We start from the raw sequence: 20,168 nt of genomic DNA, 5'->3' as shown, positions 1-20,168 counted from the left end.
TGCCCCAGATTCTCTCCACTTTCGCCTGGATACACATACCCCTATGTAGTGATATGACACCTATTAATCTGCTGACCTATGGCCCCACCAGTGGGGGGTGGGGAGGGAGATCAAGACTGGAGGAAAGGGAAAAGAGGGTCTCGTTAAGCAAATTGAGGCCCTTTGTTCCATGTGCTGTGCAGCTCTCTTTCCCATACTGGAGAAGGGTTTAAAGCTGAACTCTTTATTATAGGGAAGATGTCTTTACAGCACAATAGGGGCCTTGGTACCTTAATGTCTGGGCACTGAATGAGATTGGTGCCCACTGCCATTGAACTCCTTCAGTGTTGGAGCGTATTGCAATATAGTGTGAAGCTGCAAAGGTTACAGAAGCAGCCCAATCACTCCTCAATCCAATCTCTTTGCAAATCATTCCCAATAGCACCCTGATCATCTGCTGCACAGTGAAATCTTGTAGTAATCGCCCATTTGCTGCAGAATAAGACTTGCAGGTCTCATTCTCAGAGCTGCAGCATTTCACCCCCCACATGTTCTTCCCCTGTGTAAGCTGCACGGTTGCATATGCTCTGGTATAAGAAAATGTCTTGGCATCATGGTTGAGCAATTAAGTGTTTTACCTTTTTTGGTCTACATTTGACAACCTATAAAACATAACTGTAGGCAAAGGCTTCCAGTCCTCTCGGATAACGTTGGATGTTACTGGAGAGAATACTTTGACACCTTCACAGCTTTTTAAGCGGCGCTGCTGCTTTAAGATAATGTTGGGCTATCACGAAAATAATTAGTCTATGTTCCTTCAGCACAGTAGGAAATCCTCCCATCTCCTGCACTGAAATAGAAGAGACCTTGACATCAGCAGAAAAGAGTAGTGATTTGCTAAAACTGCTCCAGTGCTGCAGAGTGTTGCTCTGCAACAGGGCCGGCTGGAAATATATTGCGGGGCTCTGTGCAGCCATGTTGTGCAGAGCCTCTTACCTTCTCCTTCGCCATCTCTCCCTCCAGGGTCCTTCATCATGGCGTCGCGTTGCCATCACAACGGGATGTTACGTGCCGTTGTGACGCCGCATTGACAACGTGATGCCATATGATGTCACGTGACATCCTGTTGTCATGGGACACCACTTGACGTTGCGGCGCCATGATGAGGGACCCTGCAGGAAGTGATGGTGAAGGAGAGGGTGAGCGTTACAGAGGCCCCACACTCTTTCCCCGGAAATCAGCTTAATTGTTGTGGGGAAGAGCGCGGGGGCTCTGTAACCGCAGGGCTCAGTGCAATGGCACAGATGGCACTGCCATCAAGTCGTACTGCGTTGGCAATGTGTCAGTGGCACTCTAGCACAAAAGGGTTTACTATAAGATTGCAGGCACATCTTTGAACGAAGTGTGTTCATCCTGTAGCCATGCAGAAAACGTTCACATCCCCTACTGCACAATGACCGTGATCACATCAGGTTTTTCTTCCAGGGAAACATTGTGACCTGCGATCCTACCTGTGCCCGTCTCTACGGATTCACGGACCCTGAAGAGTTTTTAGGGCAGCACATCACAGACTTCCTGCCATCGGTTCATATTCCAGTCCCTGGAAGAGAGATACCGCAGGTACCAGAACTTGTTTTATGGAATTTGACTTGCTGAAACTATAGCCACTTTGGTGACGGATCCGTGAGGACTCTTGTGGTGAGGAAGCTTATGGGAGCATGCAGCATAAACATACTCGCCGTACATGACAAATTCAAAGCAACACGCAACTCTAAGCACAACCACAAGACAACATATTGTCCGTCTCCTTTCAGTGCATTCATGTTTGTAATTCTATGAACCTTTTCGTATGGAGATGTGGTGCATATAATTGCATGCTCGTTGTATTATGAGTTCTGGATCCTGTTCTTGGAAGTGTAGTTTACATGATTGGTGCTATAAAAAATATACATGAAAAACCTATGGAAGGATGAGGCAATGAAGCACAATGACAAATATATAGTAAATAAGAAAACAACGTTCCTTTCTGTATTACTGTATATGTATTTTCAGTTACTTATTCTTGTTGCCTCCCGTATGTACCCACAAATTTTGAATACCCACCTCCTCACCGCAGCAATCACCAATTCTTAGTGTTGGCCCCAATGATCAATGTACCCCCTTCAAAATCTGCTTCAAATAATGTTGTGACTGTTGTCTTTGTCTTATTTCAGGGTACGATGCAGCAAAGGGTGGTGGGTGTGACACGTGAAGGAGCTACTTTCCCTCTCATCCTGAGCTTGACGAGGAGTGATATGGAAGGGTTATCCCCGGTGGAGGAATACAATGCCAGCCTCAGTGTCCTGTCCTCTATCAGCGGCCTGATAACATTAAACACTGACGGATCTATTCAAGAACTAAACGGAAGCTTCTCGCGCTCCCTTTTTGGATACGAGAGGACCGAGCTGTTGGGGAAGGTGAGGATTCCACAGATTTAGGGCCATGTTTCTCCGTAGGGCACAGAACAGACCGGAAGATGCCTTAAAGCCCATTCACTTGAATGTGCTGAAAGGGGCCATATTTACTGGGCTGTGCTGGAAGGTGTCTTTATAGAGTAGCAGTGATTTTAGTAAATCTAGCCCTAAATATTCTTCTGTCCCCATCATGCTTTCTAACCCATGAGTGCCTGTGACGCAGCCTTCAGACTTGTGCTCCCCAGATGTATGTATGTATGTATGCATGCATGCATGTATGTATGTATGTATGTATGTATGTATATACATACATAGCACTTCACAGCAGCAATACACGTGACAATCATATAAATAACAAATAACAAATGATGGGAGGAAGTGCTTCAGACATAAAAGTAACATTTAGGAAAAGGCGTCCCTGGTCCAAAGAGCTTACAATCTACTTGGTAGATAGGAAGAACGTACACAGACATTAGGAGGGTGTTCTGGTGAGTGTGTCTGCAGGGAGCTGTGTACAGTACTCTTATCTCCAGCCGTCCAAGTCACCCTTCACTTTTCCTGCAGAGTTGGAGCAGGGGCATAGACTAACTAAGAGCTTGCAATGCTATGAGCCCCAACAATGTTAGGGGCACCTTACTCATCCTGAGGGTTTAAAGCAGCTCTGAAAATTATATTTGAGGTTTCTTGGCCAGATCTTCACCTAATTTTTTTTTACATTCAGCAGCACTTCTGTATAATGTTTGTTAATTTGCAGTAAGTGTGTGTGTGTGTGTGTGTGTGTGTGTGTGTGTGTGTGTGTGTGTGTGTGTGTGTGTGTGTGTGTGTGTGTGTGTGTGTGTGTGTGTGTGTGTGTGTGTGTGTGTGTACAAATGGTATAAGATGAGCGTCATAAACCTCACAAGGTCTTCTTATCACAATGGTCTGCTGGATCCCACTGTGGCCCCTATTCAGTATTGTAAGATGCACGCTAATTAACAGGGATACATTCACTTCCAATAAAGTGACGACTGTGACTGCATTATCTCACTTCACATCATATTGCTTATGGGCCTATGTATCTGCTGTCACCAGCAGACAGCTGCAGCCCGTGATGTGCTCTCCGGGACTGGGATTCCTTTTCCTTTTGTGTGCTTAATGTTCTTGTTATATAAATCCCTATATACTATTGTGTGCTTAATGTTCTTGTTATATAAATCCCTATATACTATTGTGTGCTTAATGTTCTTGTTATATAAATCCCTATATACTATTGTGTGCTTAATGTTCTTGTTACATAAATCCCTATATACTATTGTTTATTTTCTAAAACGCTGCAAACAGTGTTGGTTTATTTTTATTATTTTTTTTTGTAAAATGATATTTTACTAGGACATTTACGTAAGTCCTGGGAACACAGATTGAGGTTAATATTAAACAATATGGGTTGCTCCAGTACAGTAAATCACATTGTTTAGTACTAGATTTGTTGTGGGAATAGTGGGAGTTTTCCGTTGCTTGGTGCATTCTGCTTTATTCAATGTGGGACGATCGTGGCCACTTCGGACCATAGTTACATAGTTACATAGTAGATGAGGTTGAAAAAAGACTTATGTTCATCAAGTTCAACCTATGCTAAATTTAGACAACAGATACTTTATCCTATATCTATACTTACTTATTGATCCAGAGGAAAGCAAACAAAAAACCCCAGTGACATGTCATCCAATGATATCTCATAAGGGGAAAAATAAATTCCTTCCTGACTCCAAGAATTGGCAATCAGATTACTCCCTGGATCAACATCCTTCCCATGTTTACTTATGTGTTATATCCCTGGTTACCTTTCCTTTCTAAAAAGATGTCCAACCTTTTTTCGAACAAATTTATTGTATCTGCCATCACAGTCTCCATGGGTAATGAATCCCACACTGTAACTGCCCTTACTGTAAAGAACCCTTTCCTTTGTTGCTGGTGAAATCTCCTTTCCTCCAACCTTAAGGGATGGCCCTGAGTCCTTTGTACTGCCCGTGGGATGAATAGTTCTTTTGAAAGCTCCTTGTATTGTCCCCGAATATATTTGTATATATTTATCATATCCCCTCTTAGACGCCTCTTTTCTAATGTACAGAAATCTAATTTAGCTAGCCTCTCCTCATAAGTTAGATTGTCCATCCCCTTTATTTATTTGGTGGCTCTTCTCTGCACTCGCTCTAGTTCCAGAATGTCTTATGACCATATTGAATAAAGCCTATAGACCTATATTGAATTCCTTTTAAGTAAGCCAATTGCATTTTTCTATCTACCTTTTTTTTTTGTCTACTGCATGGGACTTCACTTTTAAGTGGCAAGGAAAATGTATCCTACAATCTTGGATAGTCCAGATTAATACCTTTAACATTTGCCCTAACCTTTTTATTTCTTCTACGTCCTCTATGGCAGCCATTACTCATGGGACAGCTGGTAGAACAAGCACTTCTTGTAACCACTATTTAAGGAGGCATTATCCACCCTAGGTCAGTTATTCTTGTCCTACCTTAGCTGAAGGAAGGATGTCAGGCAGGTTCCCTGACACTTAAGTTTTCTGTGGCCCTAAATGGAGTAGGAGGTGATTTCCCTACCGGCTCGCTAAGCTTACCTCCAAGAACCCCTGGGGCTGCGGGGACGTCAGTATACAGTGCTTTGGTGCTGGCAGATGACTTTATGGCGGATGGTGATAACTTAGTGACAATGGTCTGCTTAAACTTCCGGGGGTTCCCCACCAGGGAGGAAGCTAGTTCTGGACGGCAGGTATTTAAGCATGTTTTTTCCCTGCTTATTTGATAGAAATCTAGAAGCATGTCTGTTCCTTCTACAGTTTCAGGAGATCAGACAACAGAGCAGCATCAGCAAGAGGCTTAAGTTGTCAAGGCCAGGAAAGCAATTTCTAAGGCTAAATTACAGTTTGCCTTGTGAGTCTGCTACATAGCAGCTATTTAGCACCTGGTAATTAATCAAGAATGTCTGTTTCCACAAAGCACCTTCATTGTAATGAGCTGCACCGGGAGAAGATCTAACCCCTGTGTGGGAGTTTGAAAAACCCTGACAACAATCCTGTTTGGTTTCTTTTTTGAGCACAGTCGTGTTCACTGACACACGGATAACAGAAACTGTGCAGTCTACAACGTGATGCCAGCAGCTAAATGCTACCTACATTAACATTTTGCACGGATTGCATTAAGAAGATCTCAGAGGAAAAACGTTCTGATCCGTTAACTAATTTAATTGATTTGATGAAAATCTTTGCTCATGCAGACTGTTGATTAAAGCACAGACTCAGGATCTGTAGAGGCTTAGTTCACAGACTTAATTGGATTTGGAAAAAGAAACGTCTGCCAGTCAACGTATTAACAATGTATTAAAGGTTCGCGCAACATTCAATGCTATTCAAGGTCTTCCGGCCACTTTGAAAGGTTCCCCGTTAAGAATTCTCTCCGACATCACAACAGTAGTATAAACCTACAAGGGGGAACAAGAAGTCCCAGGGTTCTTTCAGTCGTCTCCAGAATCATTCACTGGACGGAACAAGAGATTCCATGCATCTCCACAGCCTACATTTCGGGAGTCAGAAATTACAAAGCAGACTTTCTCAGCAGGCGTTCCATTCACCCAGGAGAATGGGAACTACTGTAGACTAGATCATTTTAGATCACTTTTTTGAAATGGGGTCAGCCTCAGGTCGATTTCATGGCATCAGCTGTCAGCTGTCAACTAGAAAGTAAGATGCTCCATTTTACTTAGTGTTCATAAGGTCACATATTACTCATTTATTTTCCACTGTATTATCACTTCACATTGTGAATTGTTTAGTAGTTGCGCAGTATTCTTCACTTTTGTACAATACAATACAATGCATATGGAGGACATTTAGACGTTTATATAAATTACGGAAGGTGGACGTACACCTGACTTCTGGAAGTCCCTAATATACTGGACTTCCTTCAGCAAGGATTCCAGAAGGATTTAAAATCAGCATCTCTTAGGGTCCAAGTATCTGCATTAGGTGCCTAAAAGTAGGCCATGAGTATGAAAATAGGCAGATTGTCTTAGATCCTATGGTCACTATATCTATTAAAGCAGTGTGTAGGATTAGGCCTACTTTTAGGATCCCTGTTCCTCCATGGGATTTGAATCTGGTGCTACAGCAACTCGCTTCTCCCTTGTTTGAGCTAATTCATAAACTCCCTGTGAGATTGCTCACAATTAAGTTTTTCTAACCGCTATTACGACCGCGTGTGGGGTGGCAGAGCTCCAGTCTTTATCATGTCGCAAACCATTTTTCCCGATACACCTGGATAAGATGGTGTTAAGGACTGTCCCACAGTTTCAAACCAAAGTAGTATTAGACTTTTATATCCTTCAGGATATTCTAGTTCCCTCATTTTGTCAAACCCTACTTCTGATAAAGAGCGTCGGTGGCACAATCTGGATGTAGTTAGGGCTCTAACAACATATGTGCAGAGGACTGATTTGTATTATCAAAACCTCTTTGGTTGTTTGTCCTTTTTGATGGATTCAGAATGCGTCAGACAGGTTCCATTGCCTCGTATCCTAGATGGGTTGAGGCATATAGAATGGCAGGATAAAAACCTCCTGTAGGCTTGAAGGCCCACCTTATAAAGTATGTCACCACTTCATGGGCTGAAAAAGCTCGGGCCTCTGCCCAGGAAATGTGTAAAGCAGAACCTGGTCTTCTTGACACACACACACACACACACACACACACTCTTGCTCAGCATTACCGTCTGGATGTTCATTCATCAGCAGATGCGAGCTTTGGAAGACCAGTTCTTCACCTGTGAAAAGTACTAGCTCCCAACATTCCTATTGCTCTAGTACATCCCGTGAGTAATGGCTGTTATAGACGACGTAGGAGAAAAGCGGAAATGTACCTTTCGATATTTTGGTTTCTTCAAGTCCTCTATGGCAGCGCACTATTCTCCTTTGAGTCTTCTTATATTAATGTTTTGTGCTTCCTTTTTGAAGAGCGCTTTGACAGAAGTTAACAGACCTAGAGGGGGTAACACTCCTTCATATAGTGGTTACAATAAGTACTTGTCTTACTAGCTGCAAGGAGGAGGAGCTATCCCATGAGTAATCGCTGCCATAGAGGACCTGAAGAAACCGAAATATCGTAAGGTACAATTCCTCTTATTTCATCCACTTGTATAGAATTCCCTATCGCGGGTAAGGAGTGTTTGGTCTGTCATTGGGCTAGGACTGATAAGTGGGAACTGAGGGTTGACATCCGTACTTTAAGTTAGTATTGTTGGTTTTAAAAAGGTAGAGGAATTTTTGAATGACCATAATTGTAAAGAGCTACTTAGTATTAATATCCAGAGCAGCATATTTATTATCAGAAGTGGGAAGCAAAGTGCTTCTTCTGAACATGAAATGCGGATTTGTGATCAGTTCACCGATTTACACTGAACCGTATTTACTAAAGTCCTAGTAACCTTCTGACCCGTTCAAGTGACTAGTCCAGGGGTGGCCAAGTCCAGTACTCAAGGGTCACCAACAGGTAAGGTTTAAAGGATATTCCTGCTTCGGCACAGGTGCCTGTACTGAAGCAATGATATCTTTAAACTTGACCTGTTGGTGGCCCTTGATGACTGGACTTGGTCACCCCTGGATTAGACCATTAGGTGCATTATGGATTAGAACCGCTTAGTAAATCTGGCCCACTATCCCTTACCTCCCTATCCTTGTCTCCATCTCTTCCTGCCTCATGGTCCATATTCCTATGACACAGAGCGTGACGTTCCTGATGCCTGGATTCTTCCATTGCATGCGGAGTGCAGGGGAGGAGCCTTCACCGCCGCTGACCCCTGCAGAGGAAACGCTGGAGAGACCCAGGTCCTGTGACACAGGTGAGAGCTGCCAATTAGAATAGGACCTCAGCAGGTCAGCACCACCTGCAGGAGGGAGTCATGGAAATGCTCTGCAAAGAGGAATGTCTGAGAGTCTGCAGGGACACGTTTTCAAGTCCGTGTATATTTACTGCTGTGCCTCCATTCGAGAGAGCAGTGCTGAGGGGAAAAGTATTGATTACGGATGCTTTTGTGCAGCAACATGTTGACCTAATCCATCGGATAGAGAATAAAGAAGGCAATAGGTGAATCGAGTTTAGACCCATATAATCACTAAGCAGTGCTAAGCCATAAGATACCTTACAGCCCATTCACTTGAAAGGCCTATATATAATCCACCTTGGGGAGTAGCTCTGTAAATATGGCCTGCAATTCGTTAGTAAAATGCTGGTATAATAATGGGTGTTTTAATATGGCAAGATTTGGCCTATCGGTCTGCTGCCCTACTGTGCAGTGATTCGGGACAACACCTGCCCTTGTTGGGATAATGTTTCAGTATGTGTGTTTATTCTATACACACTTTGTGTACTTTAAAATTGAAAGTAAAAATAATCACTGAAGGTGGTAGAAATAAAGAGGAATACAGAAGCAAAATGGTAATAAAGACCACGATTATAATACAACACCAGAAAGTGGTGTATTTTATTTTTTTTGCTATTAAATACTTAAATTATCAATAAAATGCATAGCCGTTTATAAATCCGAAAAGTCAACACTAATGAAAATACAAAACCAGGTCCACCAGTAAATGGTGATACATTGGCTGATCAGACACCTGGCAACAGAATGAAGGGAAACAAATGCATGTGAAGCCAAGAGATGACATTGCTCACTCGTGTATATTTGTCAGACAAAAGCGAGAACAAGGAAGAAGCAAGAAAGGGCCCCGAAGGGTCTGGGGGAGGGGACGTTTCCTTGTTACTATGTTAAAGCGGCAATCCGACTTTCTTTTTTTTTTTTGTGTTTTTTTTAGTTTTAGGATTTATCCAGGGGGTCTCCATACTTCCAGAGATACCTCCGTAGGAGGCGCTGGTATCTCTTTTAAGTGTTTAAAAGTCCCGGTCACGTGGACCAATAGGAAGCCGCCAGCGCTCTAGTCGGAGCTTACTATTGGCCCACGGTACATTTAAACGTGGCCATTTCGATAGCCCCACCAAGCCCTGTTGGAGCTGCAACCTGAAGAGATACCAGCAGCCCCTACGTCGGCAAGTATGTCAGGAAGCAGGGGGTCCCCAGAGCTGAAATCAACACTGTTCCTTTCTGCAGACCCCCTGCTTCAGATTTAAAAAATAAATAAATCCATTTTATGAGACAAATGTCATTCTTGTCTCTCTAAATCCAGGGTTTAAAAATTATGAAATAAAATGAAATTTTTTGTTTGCGTTCATGAGGTGCATATGTAGGAATCATAAAAGAATAATGTTCTCCTGGCTCACTCACAGGATGTCTATACCATTTTTATAGTAGTAGCTATACAAAGGTTACCTCTCTTCACACTCCTTACTTGCAGTCTCAAGCGTCCTGTCGCGTCTCTGTAATCACAGAAAATTCACAGCCACCGCACCAGGGAAACGCAACCACAAGGAATCACTCCTGGGTTACATGTATTCACTGCATTAAGAGATGCACATCTGCCCTTAATGCGGTGGTGCGGACATGTAAGTTAGGAGGGATTCACTGTGAAAGTGGTTGCGTTTCCCTGGCGCGGCGGTCGTGCAATGAATTTTCTATATTTAGGAATCTACCGGCCACATTTTGATCTAAACGAAGCATAATGTCAAGGATAATGTCACTGTCTTTGAAGCAGACTTGTGCTAATCTCTTGTGACCTTGAACAATCTATTATATCTACTGTATGTGCTACAAGCGCCAAAATTAGACCGTAGGAGGCCGTTCAGAAAGTTGTTTTAATCTCGCATGACAATAGCCACTTTAAATCTGTGGTTTATAGATCAATAAATGAATGATTTTTTTTTTAGAATGGGTTCTGCAGTTGTTAAATGGTTACAAATCATTTGTGTACACTGTTGGTAAAAAGAAAAAATTATTATAGAACAAGAATTAAAAAAAAAAAATGCTTGTTTAATTTATTCTGGAGTATATGGCAGTGCTGGCTAACCCCAGGGACCTGACACAGATACCGCATATAACCAAATCTGTCTGAAACATGTCCTTCTGGGTTCACGCTCAAGGTCACAGCTAAATAACTTCACTATAGAAAGACCGTGCTTCTCTTTGAACTGAGTGAATTGCCATTCATTCCAGCGGAAGAAAGCTGTATGGTCCCCCTATTCTTGTTGCTGGAGTTCAGTTTTAAATGAAATATAGCAATAAAGCTATGGAGCATCCAGTGAATACGAGAGCCAAAGTCCTGTTCTGACAACGTATATAGTTTACAGATAAACGACTTTTATAACCACCTTAATTTCTATTGCAAACCTCCTTTAAAATAAAGGGTTCACAGTGTCACTACAAATGAATAGCCAGTAGGACAGTGAGATTCTCCAATTTCAGCTAGTTTACCAAACACTGGGGCTTATGCAGAGAGGAACGTTAAAAAATTGTAAAACGGCTATAAAATAGCCACAGAATTGCCATTAGTTAAGGTCTTATGCAGAGAACGTCGTTACCTCTTGTTACACATTTCGGCGAGTTCAGATTTGCCTTAAACTCGCCATACCGTAGCGCGAGCTAGATAGCCAACATTGTATGTGTGTGTGTCACTTAGTAGCTGTGAGTGTGTGTGTGTCAGTAGGGAACCTGTGTGTGTGTGTGTGTGTGTGTGTTTATTAGATAATATTTTACAAATAAAACAAAAGGCATGTTGTGAGAATACATTAATTATTAACATTGTGCAACTTTGATAACAATATTGAGTTGCGGACGCACAGACGCACAGACGCACAGACGCACAGACGCACAGGCACAGGCACACACACAAAGGCACACACACAAAGGCACACACACAAAGGCACACACACAAAGGCACACACACAAAGGCACACACACAAAGGCACACACACAAAGGCACACACACAAAGGCACACACACAAAGGCACACACACAAAGGCACACACACAAAGGCACACACACAGAAACACACAGAAACACACAGAAAGGCCCACACACACATGCACACACAGACATACACCCACACACACACACACACACACACACACACACACACACACACACACACACACGCATACACATACACATACACACACATAGACATACACCCACACGCATACACACACGCATACACACACACATACACATACACATACACATACACACACAGAGGAGACATGGATCGGGGCAGAAGGGGGGACAGAGCTTAAGGGGGCGGACCTGGGCCGGCCGCGTCATTGGCCGGGGGCGGGCCAGTGACGTATCGGAGCTAGTTCACCCTAATTGGGCGAACGGCTCACGTGACCGGCCTGTGTCGCCGGTAAGCGGGGGAATTTAAAATTCCCCCAAGTACCCGCGCCACCCGGAACGGAATACCCCCAGATACCCGCGCCACCCGGAACGGAATACCCCCAGATACCCGCGCCACCCGGAACGGAATACCCCCAGATACCCGCGCCACCCGGAACGGAATACCCCCAGATACCCGCGCCACCCGGCACGGAATAACCCCAGGTACCCGCGCCACCCGGCACGGAATACCTCCAAGTACTCGCGCCACCCAACACAGCATTTGGGGGTATACCACAAGGATCGTGTGTACCCCCAGATACCCTTCCTACCGCCCAGCACAGCACCCTATGCTCCATACTCCTTTCCTGTCTCATTTGGGGAAGGAGCCCTACAGACCCGATTCCGTATTGGGATCATTTTGATTACCCCCCCCCCCCCCATCCATCTATCTCCCCTCCCCCCATCTGGCCCTCCCTCCCCCCATCTCGCCCTCCCTCCCCCCCCCCTGTAATAAGCTGCCCCCCTGGAATAAGCTCCCCCCCCCTGGAATAAGCTGCCCCCCTGGAATAAAGTGTGGAGACACCACAAAACATTTACAAAAGCAACGTTTATGAAAGTCATGATGGGGATGCGTAAACATCAGAACGGCGAAAAACTGCAACTTGCCATCTTTTCCTGGAAACCTGAAACTCGCCATACTATGGCACATATTGGCGTGTTCCAGCAATTCGGAGCTTCTGGAATACCACGCTATATTAGCATGGCGAGTTCCAGGTTCTCGCCACGAGTTTGGCGACTTTTACACCTCTGAAAACTTTTCTGGCCAATTTTAAAAATCGCGCCATTTACTCCCGAGTTAAAGGTTTTGTGGCGTTTTTTCGCCAGAAGATGGCGCTATTTCCATATCTATGCTCTGCATAAGCCCCACTGTACCCATAGGGGCTTGACCACGTCTCACGACAACTGCATATGAGTGGACATGGAGATCTACAGCCTGTCCTGTTATGGTGTTTCTGATTAATGTGCCTTCTTCTTGCTCTCCTGCTTTGGGAGTTAGCAGGGAGAGAAATACAAAATGTGGGTAACCGGTGCATCAGAATATGAGTCCCAATACTGAATAATAATTCTTCCGTTGGGAACACTCCAATATGATGGTGAGCAATAATAACATACCCTAATAGGGCAAGGGACTAGTACCTAGTGCTAGCCAGCACAATGAACAGTACAGAGATTGTCCCAACCATAATAACATAATTATAGTATGTAAGAGAACACTCACTTTTGGTTCCAATTCCGTCAGAGGAGCAGTCCCATCAGGTATCCTGAGCAGCGTGCAATCCACCAAGCAGGACAAGTAGAAAATGGGTGACCAAAGGCAGTGCACTGCCTACAAATGGTGGAGGAGGCTATTGGTAGCAAAAAAAATCTTTTATTAAATGAAGGGATCAAACATCACCCCTGGATCACCCAGAAAACGCTCACCTACGCGTTTCGGGCCGTGCGCCCTTTATCAAGGTGTATACATACTAAACAGACAAACGGATATAAATACAGGCGCTATTCGCGCCATGACTGTGACGTCACCGCTCGTATAACCAATCGTCCTGATAGGACCAAAAGATCGTAGATCAAATAAGCTTTATTAGTTCCCCAAGAACAATCAGGGGACAACCATGGGTATGGAAGCGGAGCTTACGATTGGTCATTGTTATTTATTAGGTTTTGGATTATACTGATATCAAATTATTAAAATTAAGTAGAAGGGTTTATCTATTCACTTTGTTTTTTTTCTATATCTCAACACAGTATATGGTGGGGATACTAATAGTGTGGTCTTCACATGCTTTGTCCCTCTTATCAAAAATGTATATCTATATATATATATATATATATAGATATATCTTCATTTCTTTAGGTATAGCACACATTATTTTATGCATGGGGATTTGTGTAGTTTATAGGGTGACGTCATTTTTCTCATTTCAATTTTAATAATGTCGTGTCTGTGTTTTTTTACTTAAAGTTTTCTTGTTCAAAGTTCATTTCCAATGACCAATCGGAAGCTCCGCTTCCATACCCATTGTTGTCCCCTGATTGTTCTTGGGGAACTAATAAAGCTTATTTGATCCACGATCTTTTGGTCCTATCAGGACCGGGTTACGAAGGGGGAGCGCTCCGATTGGTTATACGAGCGGTGATGTCACAGTCATGGTGCGAACAGCGCCTGTATTTATATCTGTTTGTCTGTTTAATATGTATACACCTTGATAAAGGGCGCACGGGCCGAAACGCGTAGGTGAGCGTTTTCTGGGTGATCCAGGGGTGATGTTTGATCCCTTCATTTAATAAAAGGATTTTTTTGCTACTAATAGCCTCCTCCACCATTTGTAGGCAGTGCACTGCCTTTGTTCACCCATTAGCAGGGAGAGAAGTCTGTGGTAAGGCACTCCTTAACGTAGTTACAGCCATGTGAGTGTACAGCAATGCAGAAGGAAGGTCCAGTACACTTGGGGTTAACAAAGTATTTTTATTGTAGTGATCAACGTTTTGGTCCCTGTTGGGACCTTTTGTCAAGGTGTTTAAACAAGTGAAACATTTATACCCCCCAATCAAAAGAAGAGGTGTGGAAAGGTGGGGTGTTCGTGATTAGTGTCGTGCAGAAAAGTAATTAAACAATTAAAATCATTGTGCTTATGCCTGCAAACAATTAAGAATTGGCCTCAAGCATATAGTGTTATCACACTGTGCTTGAGACCAATTCTTAATTGTTTGCAGACAGTTTTTTTTTGTGGATACACAAACTCGCACAATCAGGTAGGCAAAGCAACACTATACTAAAGCAGGCGAAGGCAGTGCTAGTGCTGGATCTGCATTGCTGTACACACTCACATTTCAGGGACACCTTGGATGCAACTACGTTAAGGAGTGCTTTGCCACACAGACTTTCCTCTATTTATAGCCGCTTTGGCTTGTAAGAGCACCTTTCAGAAAAACGTTGTTTGTTCCTTGAGCGTTCATTTTCTTTGCTTGATCCAATTGCTGAAAGAACAGGCAGCAATACAGACCGTGTGGATCCTTACGCCTCCGACTTTGAGATACTTCTGATGTTGCCTTTGAAGTCTCGCAACCACAAGAAATCTATCAGGAGTTTCTTAGATTAAAGAGAGGAAATTGATTTGCACTTACACGGAGTGTTCCTCTCCGAATACTATAAAGAGAAAAGGACACAGAAGACAAACAAAAAAAATCAGAGACCAAACCGTCACTCAAAGGGTGGAGAGTGGGCAGTGATGAGCCCTCAGTTAGCATGCACTCGCTGCTCAGCGAGTGCATGCTAACTGGGGGCTCTTTTTCACTGCCCACTCTCCACCCCTTGAGTGACGGTTTGGTCTCTGACTTTGTTCATGTTCTGTATACTACCTCTCCTAGTGCACCCTGCTGTTTTACTTGTGGCTGAGCGGGTGTCCCCCTCTCACTTACTCCTAAGAGAAAAGGATACCTAGGCATTTCTAATTAGAAATACCCCCACAATAGGACGAGGTAACCCTGATTTCTGTCACCCCTGGGGCAGCATTTTAGAGAAGTGCTCCCTTGATTTACTCCTACTTGTTGAAGAGGTTCGAAAGGACCTTAACACCACTTGCATGGACATTTCTACAGACACTACGCAGGACTGGCTTAACAGATGACAAAAACAAAATGCGGACCTTTTTTTGACCTTTTAAAAAGAATACATTTCAAAAGGTTGTACAGGATTATAAAAAGCCCGGAGTGTACAGGAGATTACAGAGCCTCAGCAAAAATGATACACCAGACCTAGACGCACGGGCAGCAATAGAAAAATTAAAAAAACACTAGCCCATCTTCAGCTAGCGGTTCTGACATTTTGGATCACCATGGGGAAGCTACGGGCACAGGGACAACAAGAAAAGAAAACCGCTTGGGAGGGGGGGGGGCCATAAACACAAGATTAAAAAAATAAAAGCAACTCCAGCCCTGGAAACGGTAATCTGTAATCTCTCAACACGTACTTTCAGCGGGGGAAATGTCACTCTTAGAGAAGGTTTTATCTCAACACCTGACAACAACTTTGACTGGAAAGTAGAGCTATATAAATTGGAGAGATCTCAAATTTGAGACACTTATCCACAGAGAGTACGTCAACAATACCTCCTACACGTTTAGATTTAAAGGTAATTTTGACCCCATGACAAATAGCCTGTCTATCTCTGCTTTTTGTCACCTTGTGGATCATGAATTCCTAATTAAAAAGGCTGTATGTGAAAGTTTACGCTCTAATCTCACATTTAGCTGAAAAACAAGCCATCAAGTCACTGGCTAACAATGATATTATCATACGGCCAACAGACAAAGGGGGAGCAATTGTTATCCAGGACTACAGTGGCTATAGAAAGATCCTGAGACAGCTCTCTGCTCCAATCTGCTATAAAGCTCTTTCATTTGATCCCACGACTGTAGAACACTGAAATTTGTGGTAATTTACAGAGAGAGCTATCAAACGTGGATAGACGAAAAAAACTATACAATTCCCAACGCTGACTCTATACGCCCAATACTGTACACTACCCAAAATACATAAGACCATGCACAGCCGCCAGGTAGACCTATCGTCTTGGCCTGGGGCTCAATATGCCAACCTATTTCTATGTATATCGATGACTTCCTGCAATCCCTTGTACAGCTATTGAGAGATTCCACTTCTTTCCTCAATTTCATCAATAATATGAAGACCCCGACAACTGAATACTATATGGTAACACTTCATGTTGCCGGCTTGTACACCTGCATTCCACACAGCAACGGTTTACTTCCAGTGCAGAATTTATTAACCAATAATCCATTATACAAAGGACCTCTGGTAAACTTCCTGATTCTATTTCTGCATGTCGACTTCCACAAAAACTATTTTAAATTTGAAAAACAATTCTTTTTGCAACTGTCTGGTACAGCCATGGGTTCAAACATGGCACTGGCATATGCCAACATCTATATGTATGCCTTGCAATCCCAAATAAATCTACAATGATGTAGTTTTAAAGTAATGTGGCTTGCGAATCCACCGCTATATAGGTGATTTATTCTTCTTTTGGCCTGGCACTGCAGATGCGTTGCAGCTATTTGCTGATTCCCTTAACCACTTGGACACACCGGTCAAATGTGTGCATTACTTGGATGTTCAACTAACTAAAAAACAGCTTAAGATCAATACTAACATTTACCAAAAGCCAACGAAGAGGAACGCCATCCTTCATGCAGGCAGCCAGCATCCCATACCATTGAAAAAGGGATTACCCTTCGCAGATGATCAGCGTTACCGGACCATAAAAACCCTGAAACCAGAATTAGACATCTAAAGGAAATGGGGAATCAATTCCTAGAACGGGGATCTGAGGAAGCAGGAACTATCTGCGAAAAGCGTAGGGTGACTGGGGACCAGCTACAGTGCAGCACCCAGAAAACCGGATGTGACGTCGGACGCCGGCTGGAACGGCGAGGAGAGTCGCGGTCACCGGAGGGAGGAAAGCACATCCGCTGGTTCCATGTTATCTGTGTATACTCAGGCTATACAGTTAGGTCCGGAAATAATTGGTCACTGACACAATTTTCATAATTTTGGCTCTGTACGCCACCACAATGGATTTGAAATGAAACAACCGAGATGCAATAGAAGGGCAGACTTTCAGCTTTAATGCAAGGGGTTGAACAAAAATATTGTATGAAACGTTTAGGAATTGCAACCATTTTCATACACAGTCCCCTTATTTCAGGGGCTCAAATATAATTGGACAAATTAACACAATCATAAATAAAATGTTAATTTTTAATACTTTGTTGAGAATTCTTTGCAGGCAATGACTGCTTGAAGTCTGGAACGCATGGACATCACCAAACACTGGGTTTCCTCCTTTGTGATGCTTTGCCAGGCCTTTACTACAGCTGTCTTCAGTTGTTGTTTGTTCGTGGGTCTTTCTGTCTTAAGTTTTGTCTTCAGCAAGTGAAATGAATGCTCGATCGGATTGAGATCAGGTGATTGACTCGGCCATTGCAGAATATTCAATTTCTTTGCCTTAAAAAACTTCTGGGTTGCTTTCGCAGTATGTTTTGGGTCATTGTCCATCTGTAAAGTGAAGCGCCGTCCAATCAATTTCGCTGAATTTGGCTGAATCTGAGCAGACAATATATCCCTATTCACTTCAGAATTCATCCGGCGGCTTCTGTCTTCTGTCACATCATCAATAAACACTAGTGACCCAGTGCCATTGGAAGCCATGCATGCCATCACATTGCCTCCATCGTGTTTTACAGATGATGTGGTATGCTTCTGATCATGAGCCGTTCCAAGCCTTCTCCATACTTTTTTCTTCCCATCATTCTGGTACAGGTTGATCTTCGTTTCATCTGTCCAAAGAATGCTGTTCCAGAAATGGGCTGACTTTTTTAGATATTGTTTGGTAAAGTCTAATCTGGCCTTTCTATTCTTGAGGCTTAAGATTGGTTTGCACCTTGTGGTGAACCCTTTGTATTTGCTCTTGTGAAGTCTTCTCTTTATGGTAGACTTGGATGATGATATGCCTACCTCCTGGATAGTGTTCTTCGCTTGGCTGGATGTTGTGAAGGGGTTTTTCTTTACTATGCAAAGGATCCTACGATCATCCACCACTGTTGTCTTCTGTGGATGTCCAGGCCTTTTTGTGTTGCAGAGCTCACCAGTGCGTTCTTTTTTTTCTCAGAATGCACCAAACTGTTGATTTGGCCACTCCTAATGTTCCTGCTATCTCTCTGATGGACTTTTTTTTGTTTTGCAGCCTAAGGATGCCCTGTTTCACTTGCATTGAGAGCTCCTTTGACCGCATGTTGTGGGTTCAGAGCAACAGTTTCCAAATGCGAATGCCACACCTGGAATCAACTCCAGACCTTTTACCTGCTTAATTGATGATGAAATAACGAAGGAATAGTCCACACCTGTCCATGAAACAGCTTTTGAGTCAATTGTCCAATTACTTTTGGTCCCTTGAAAAAGAGGGGACTACATATTAAAGATATGTAATTCCTAAACCCTTTCTCAAATTTGGATGTGAATACCCTCAAATTAAAGCTGATAGACTGCACTTTAAGCCCATATTCATTATTTAACTGTAACTTGAATTTATTTTGGTACACAGCCGAAATAACAAAACTTGTATCAGTGTCCAATTATTTCCGGACCTAACTATGTGAGTGATACCCTGATCTATATAAAGTTGAAATTTTAAGAAGCAGCTCTGTTTTTCTGTCCATTGCTGTGGGAGAGGAGCAGCAGAGATACCTTTGAGTGCCTGAGCCCGTTGGCTTTTGGTAAATGTTAGTATTGATCTTAAGCTGTTTTTTAGTTAGTTGAACATCCAAGTAATGCACACATTTGACCGGTGTGTCCAAGTGGTTAAGGGAATCAGCAAATAGCTGCAACGCATCTGCAGTGCCAGGCCAAAAGAAGAATAAATCACCTATATAGCGGTGGATTCGCAAGCCACATTACTTTAAAACTACTTCATTGTAGATTTATTTGGGATTGTAAGGCATACATATAGATGTTGGCATATGCCAGTGCCATGTTTGAACCCATGGCTGTACCAGACAGTTGCAAAAAGAATTGTTTTTCAAATTTAAAATAGTTTTTGTGGAAGTCGACATGCAGAAATAGAATCAGGAAGTTTACCAGAGGTCCTTTGTATAATGGATTATTGGTTAATAAATTCTGCACTGGAAGTAAACCGTTGCTGTGTGGAATGCAGGTGTATAAGCCGGCCACATGAAGTGTTACCATATAGTATTCAGTTGTCGAGGTCTTCATATTATTGATGAAATTGAGGAAAGAAGTGGAATCTCTCATTAGCTGTACAAGGGATTGCAGGAAGTCATCGATATACATAGAAATAGGTTGGCATATTGAGCCCCAGGCCAAGACAGGAGGGGGGGGGGACGGACAGTGGACAGGAGGGGAGGGGACGGGCAGTGGACAGGAGGGGGGACGGGCGGACAGTGGACAGGAGGGGGGACGGGCGGACAGTGGACAGGAGGGGGGACGGACGGACAGTGGACAGGAGGGGGCGCGGACAGTGGACAGGAGGGGGCGCAGACAGTGGATAGGAGGGGGGGGACAGACAGTGGACAGGAGGGGGTGCAGACAGTGGATAGGAGGGGGGGACAGACAGTGGACAGGAGGGGGGGACGGACAGTGGACACGAGGGGGGGGCGGACAGTGGACAGGAGGGGGGGGACAGTAGACAGGAGGGGGGACAGTGGACAGGAGGGGGGACACAGTGTCACACACACTCACACTGTCACACACACTCACACAAAGACTTACACACTCACACAAAGACTTACACACTCACACACCGACTTAAACACTCACACACAGTCACAC

The 20,168-nt window shown here is 43.6% G+C and overlaps 1 protein-coding gene across 3 annotated transcripts in view; it reads left to right on the top strand.

Annotated features, from left to right (window-relative positions):
• Positions 1 to 20,168, top strand: part of PASK (PAS domain containing serine/threonine kinase) — a 54,440-nt gene that overhangs the window by 13,523 nt on the left and 20,749 nt on the right. For all 3 annotated transcript variants that reach the window (XM_075569546.1, XM_075569547.1, XM_075569545.1), the window contains exons 6-8: positions 1,465 to 1,599; positions 2,193 to 2,435; positions 8,200 to 8,317. In XM_075569546.1, the coding sequence (XP_075425661.1) occupies positions 1,465 to 1,599; positions 2,193 to 2,435; positions 8,200 to 8,317 (496 nt within the window). The remainder of the gene's footprint in view (positions 1 to 1,464; positions 1,600 to 2,192; positions 2,436 to 8,199; positions 8,318 to 20,168) is intronic.

Source organism: Ascaphus truei, chromosome 14, assembly GCF_040206685.1.
Source record: "Ascaphus truei isolate aAscTru1 chromosome 14, aAscTru1.hap1, whole genome shotgun sequence".
Lineage (NCBI taxonomy): Eukaryota > Metazoa > Chordata > Amphibia > Anura > Ascaphidae > Ascaphus > Ascaphus truei.
The sequence above is the reverse complement of the archived record's forward strand: the minus strand, read 5'-3'. Positions and strand labels throughout refer to the sequence as shown.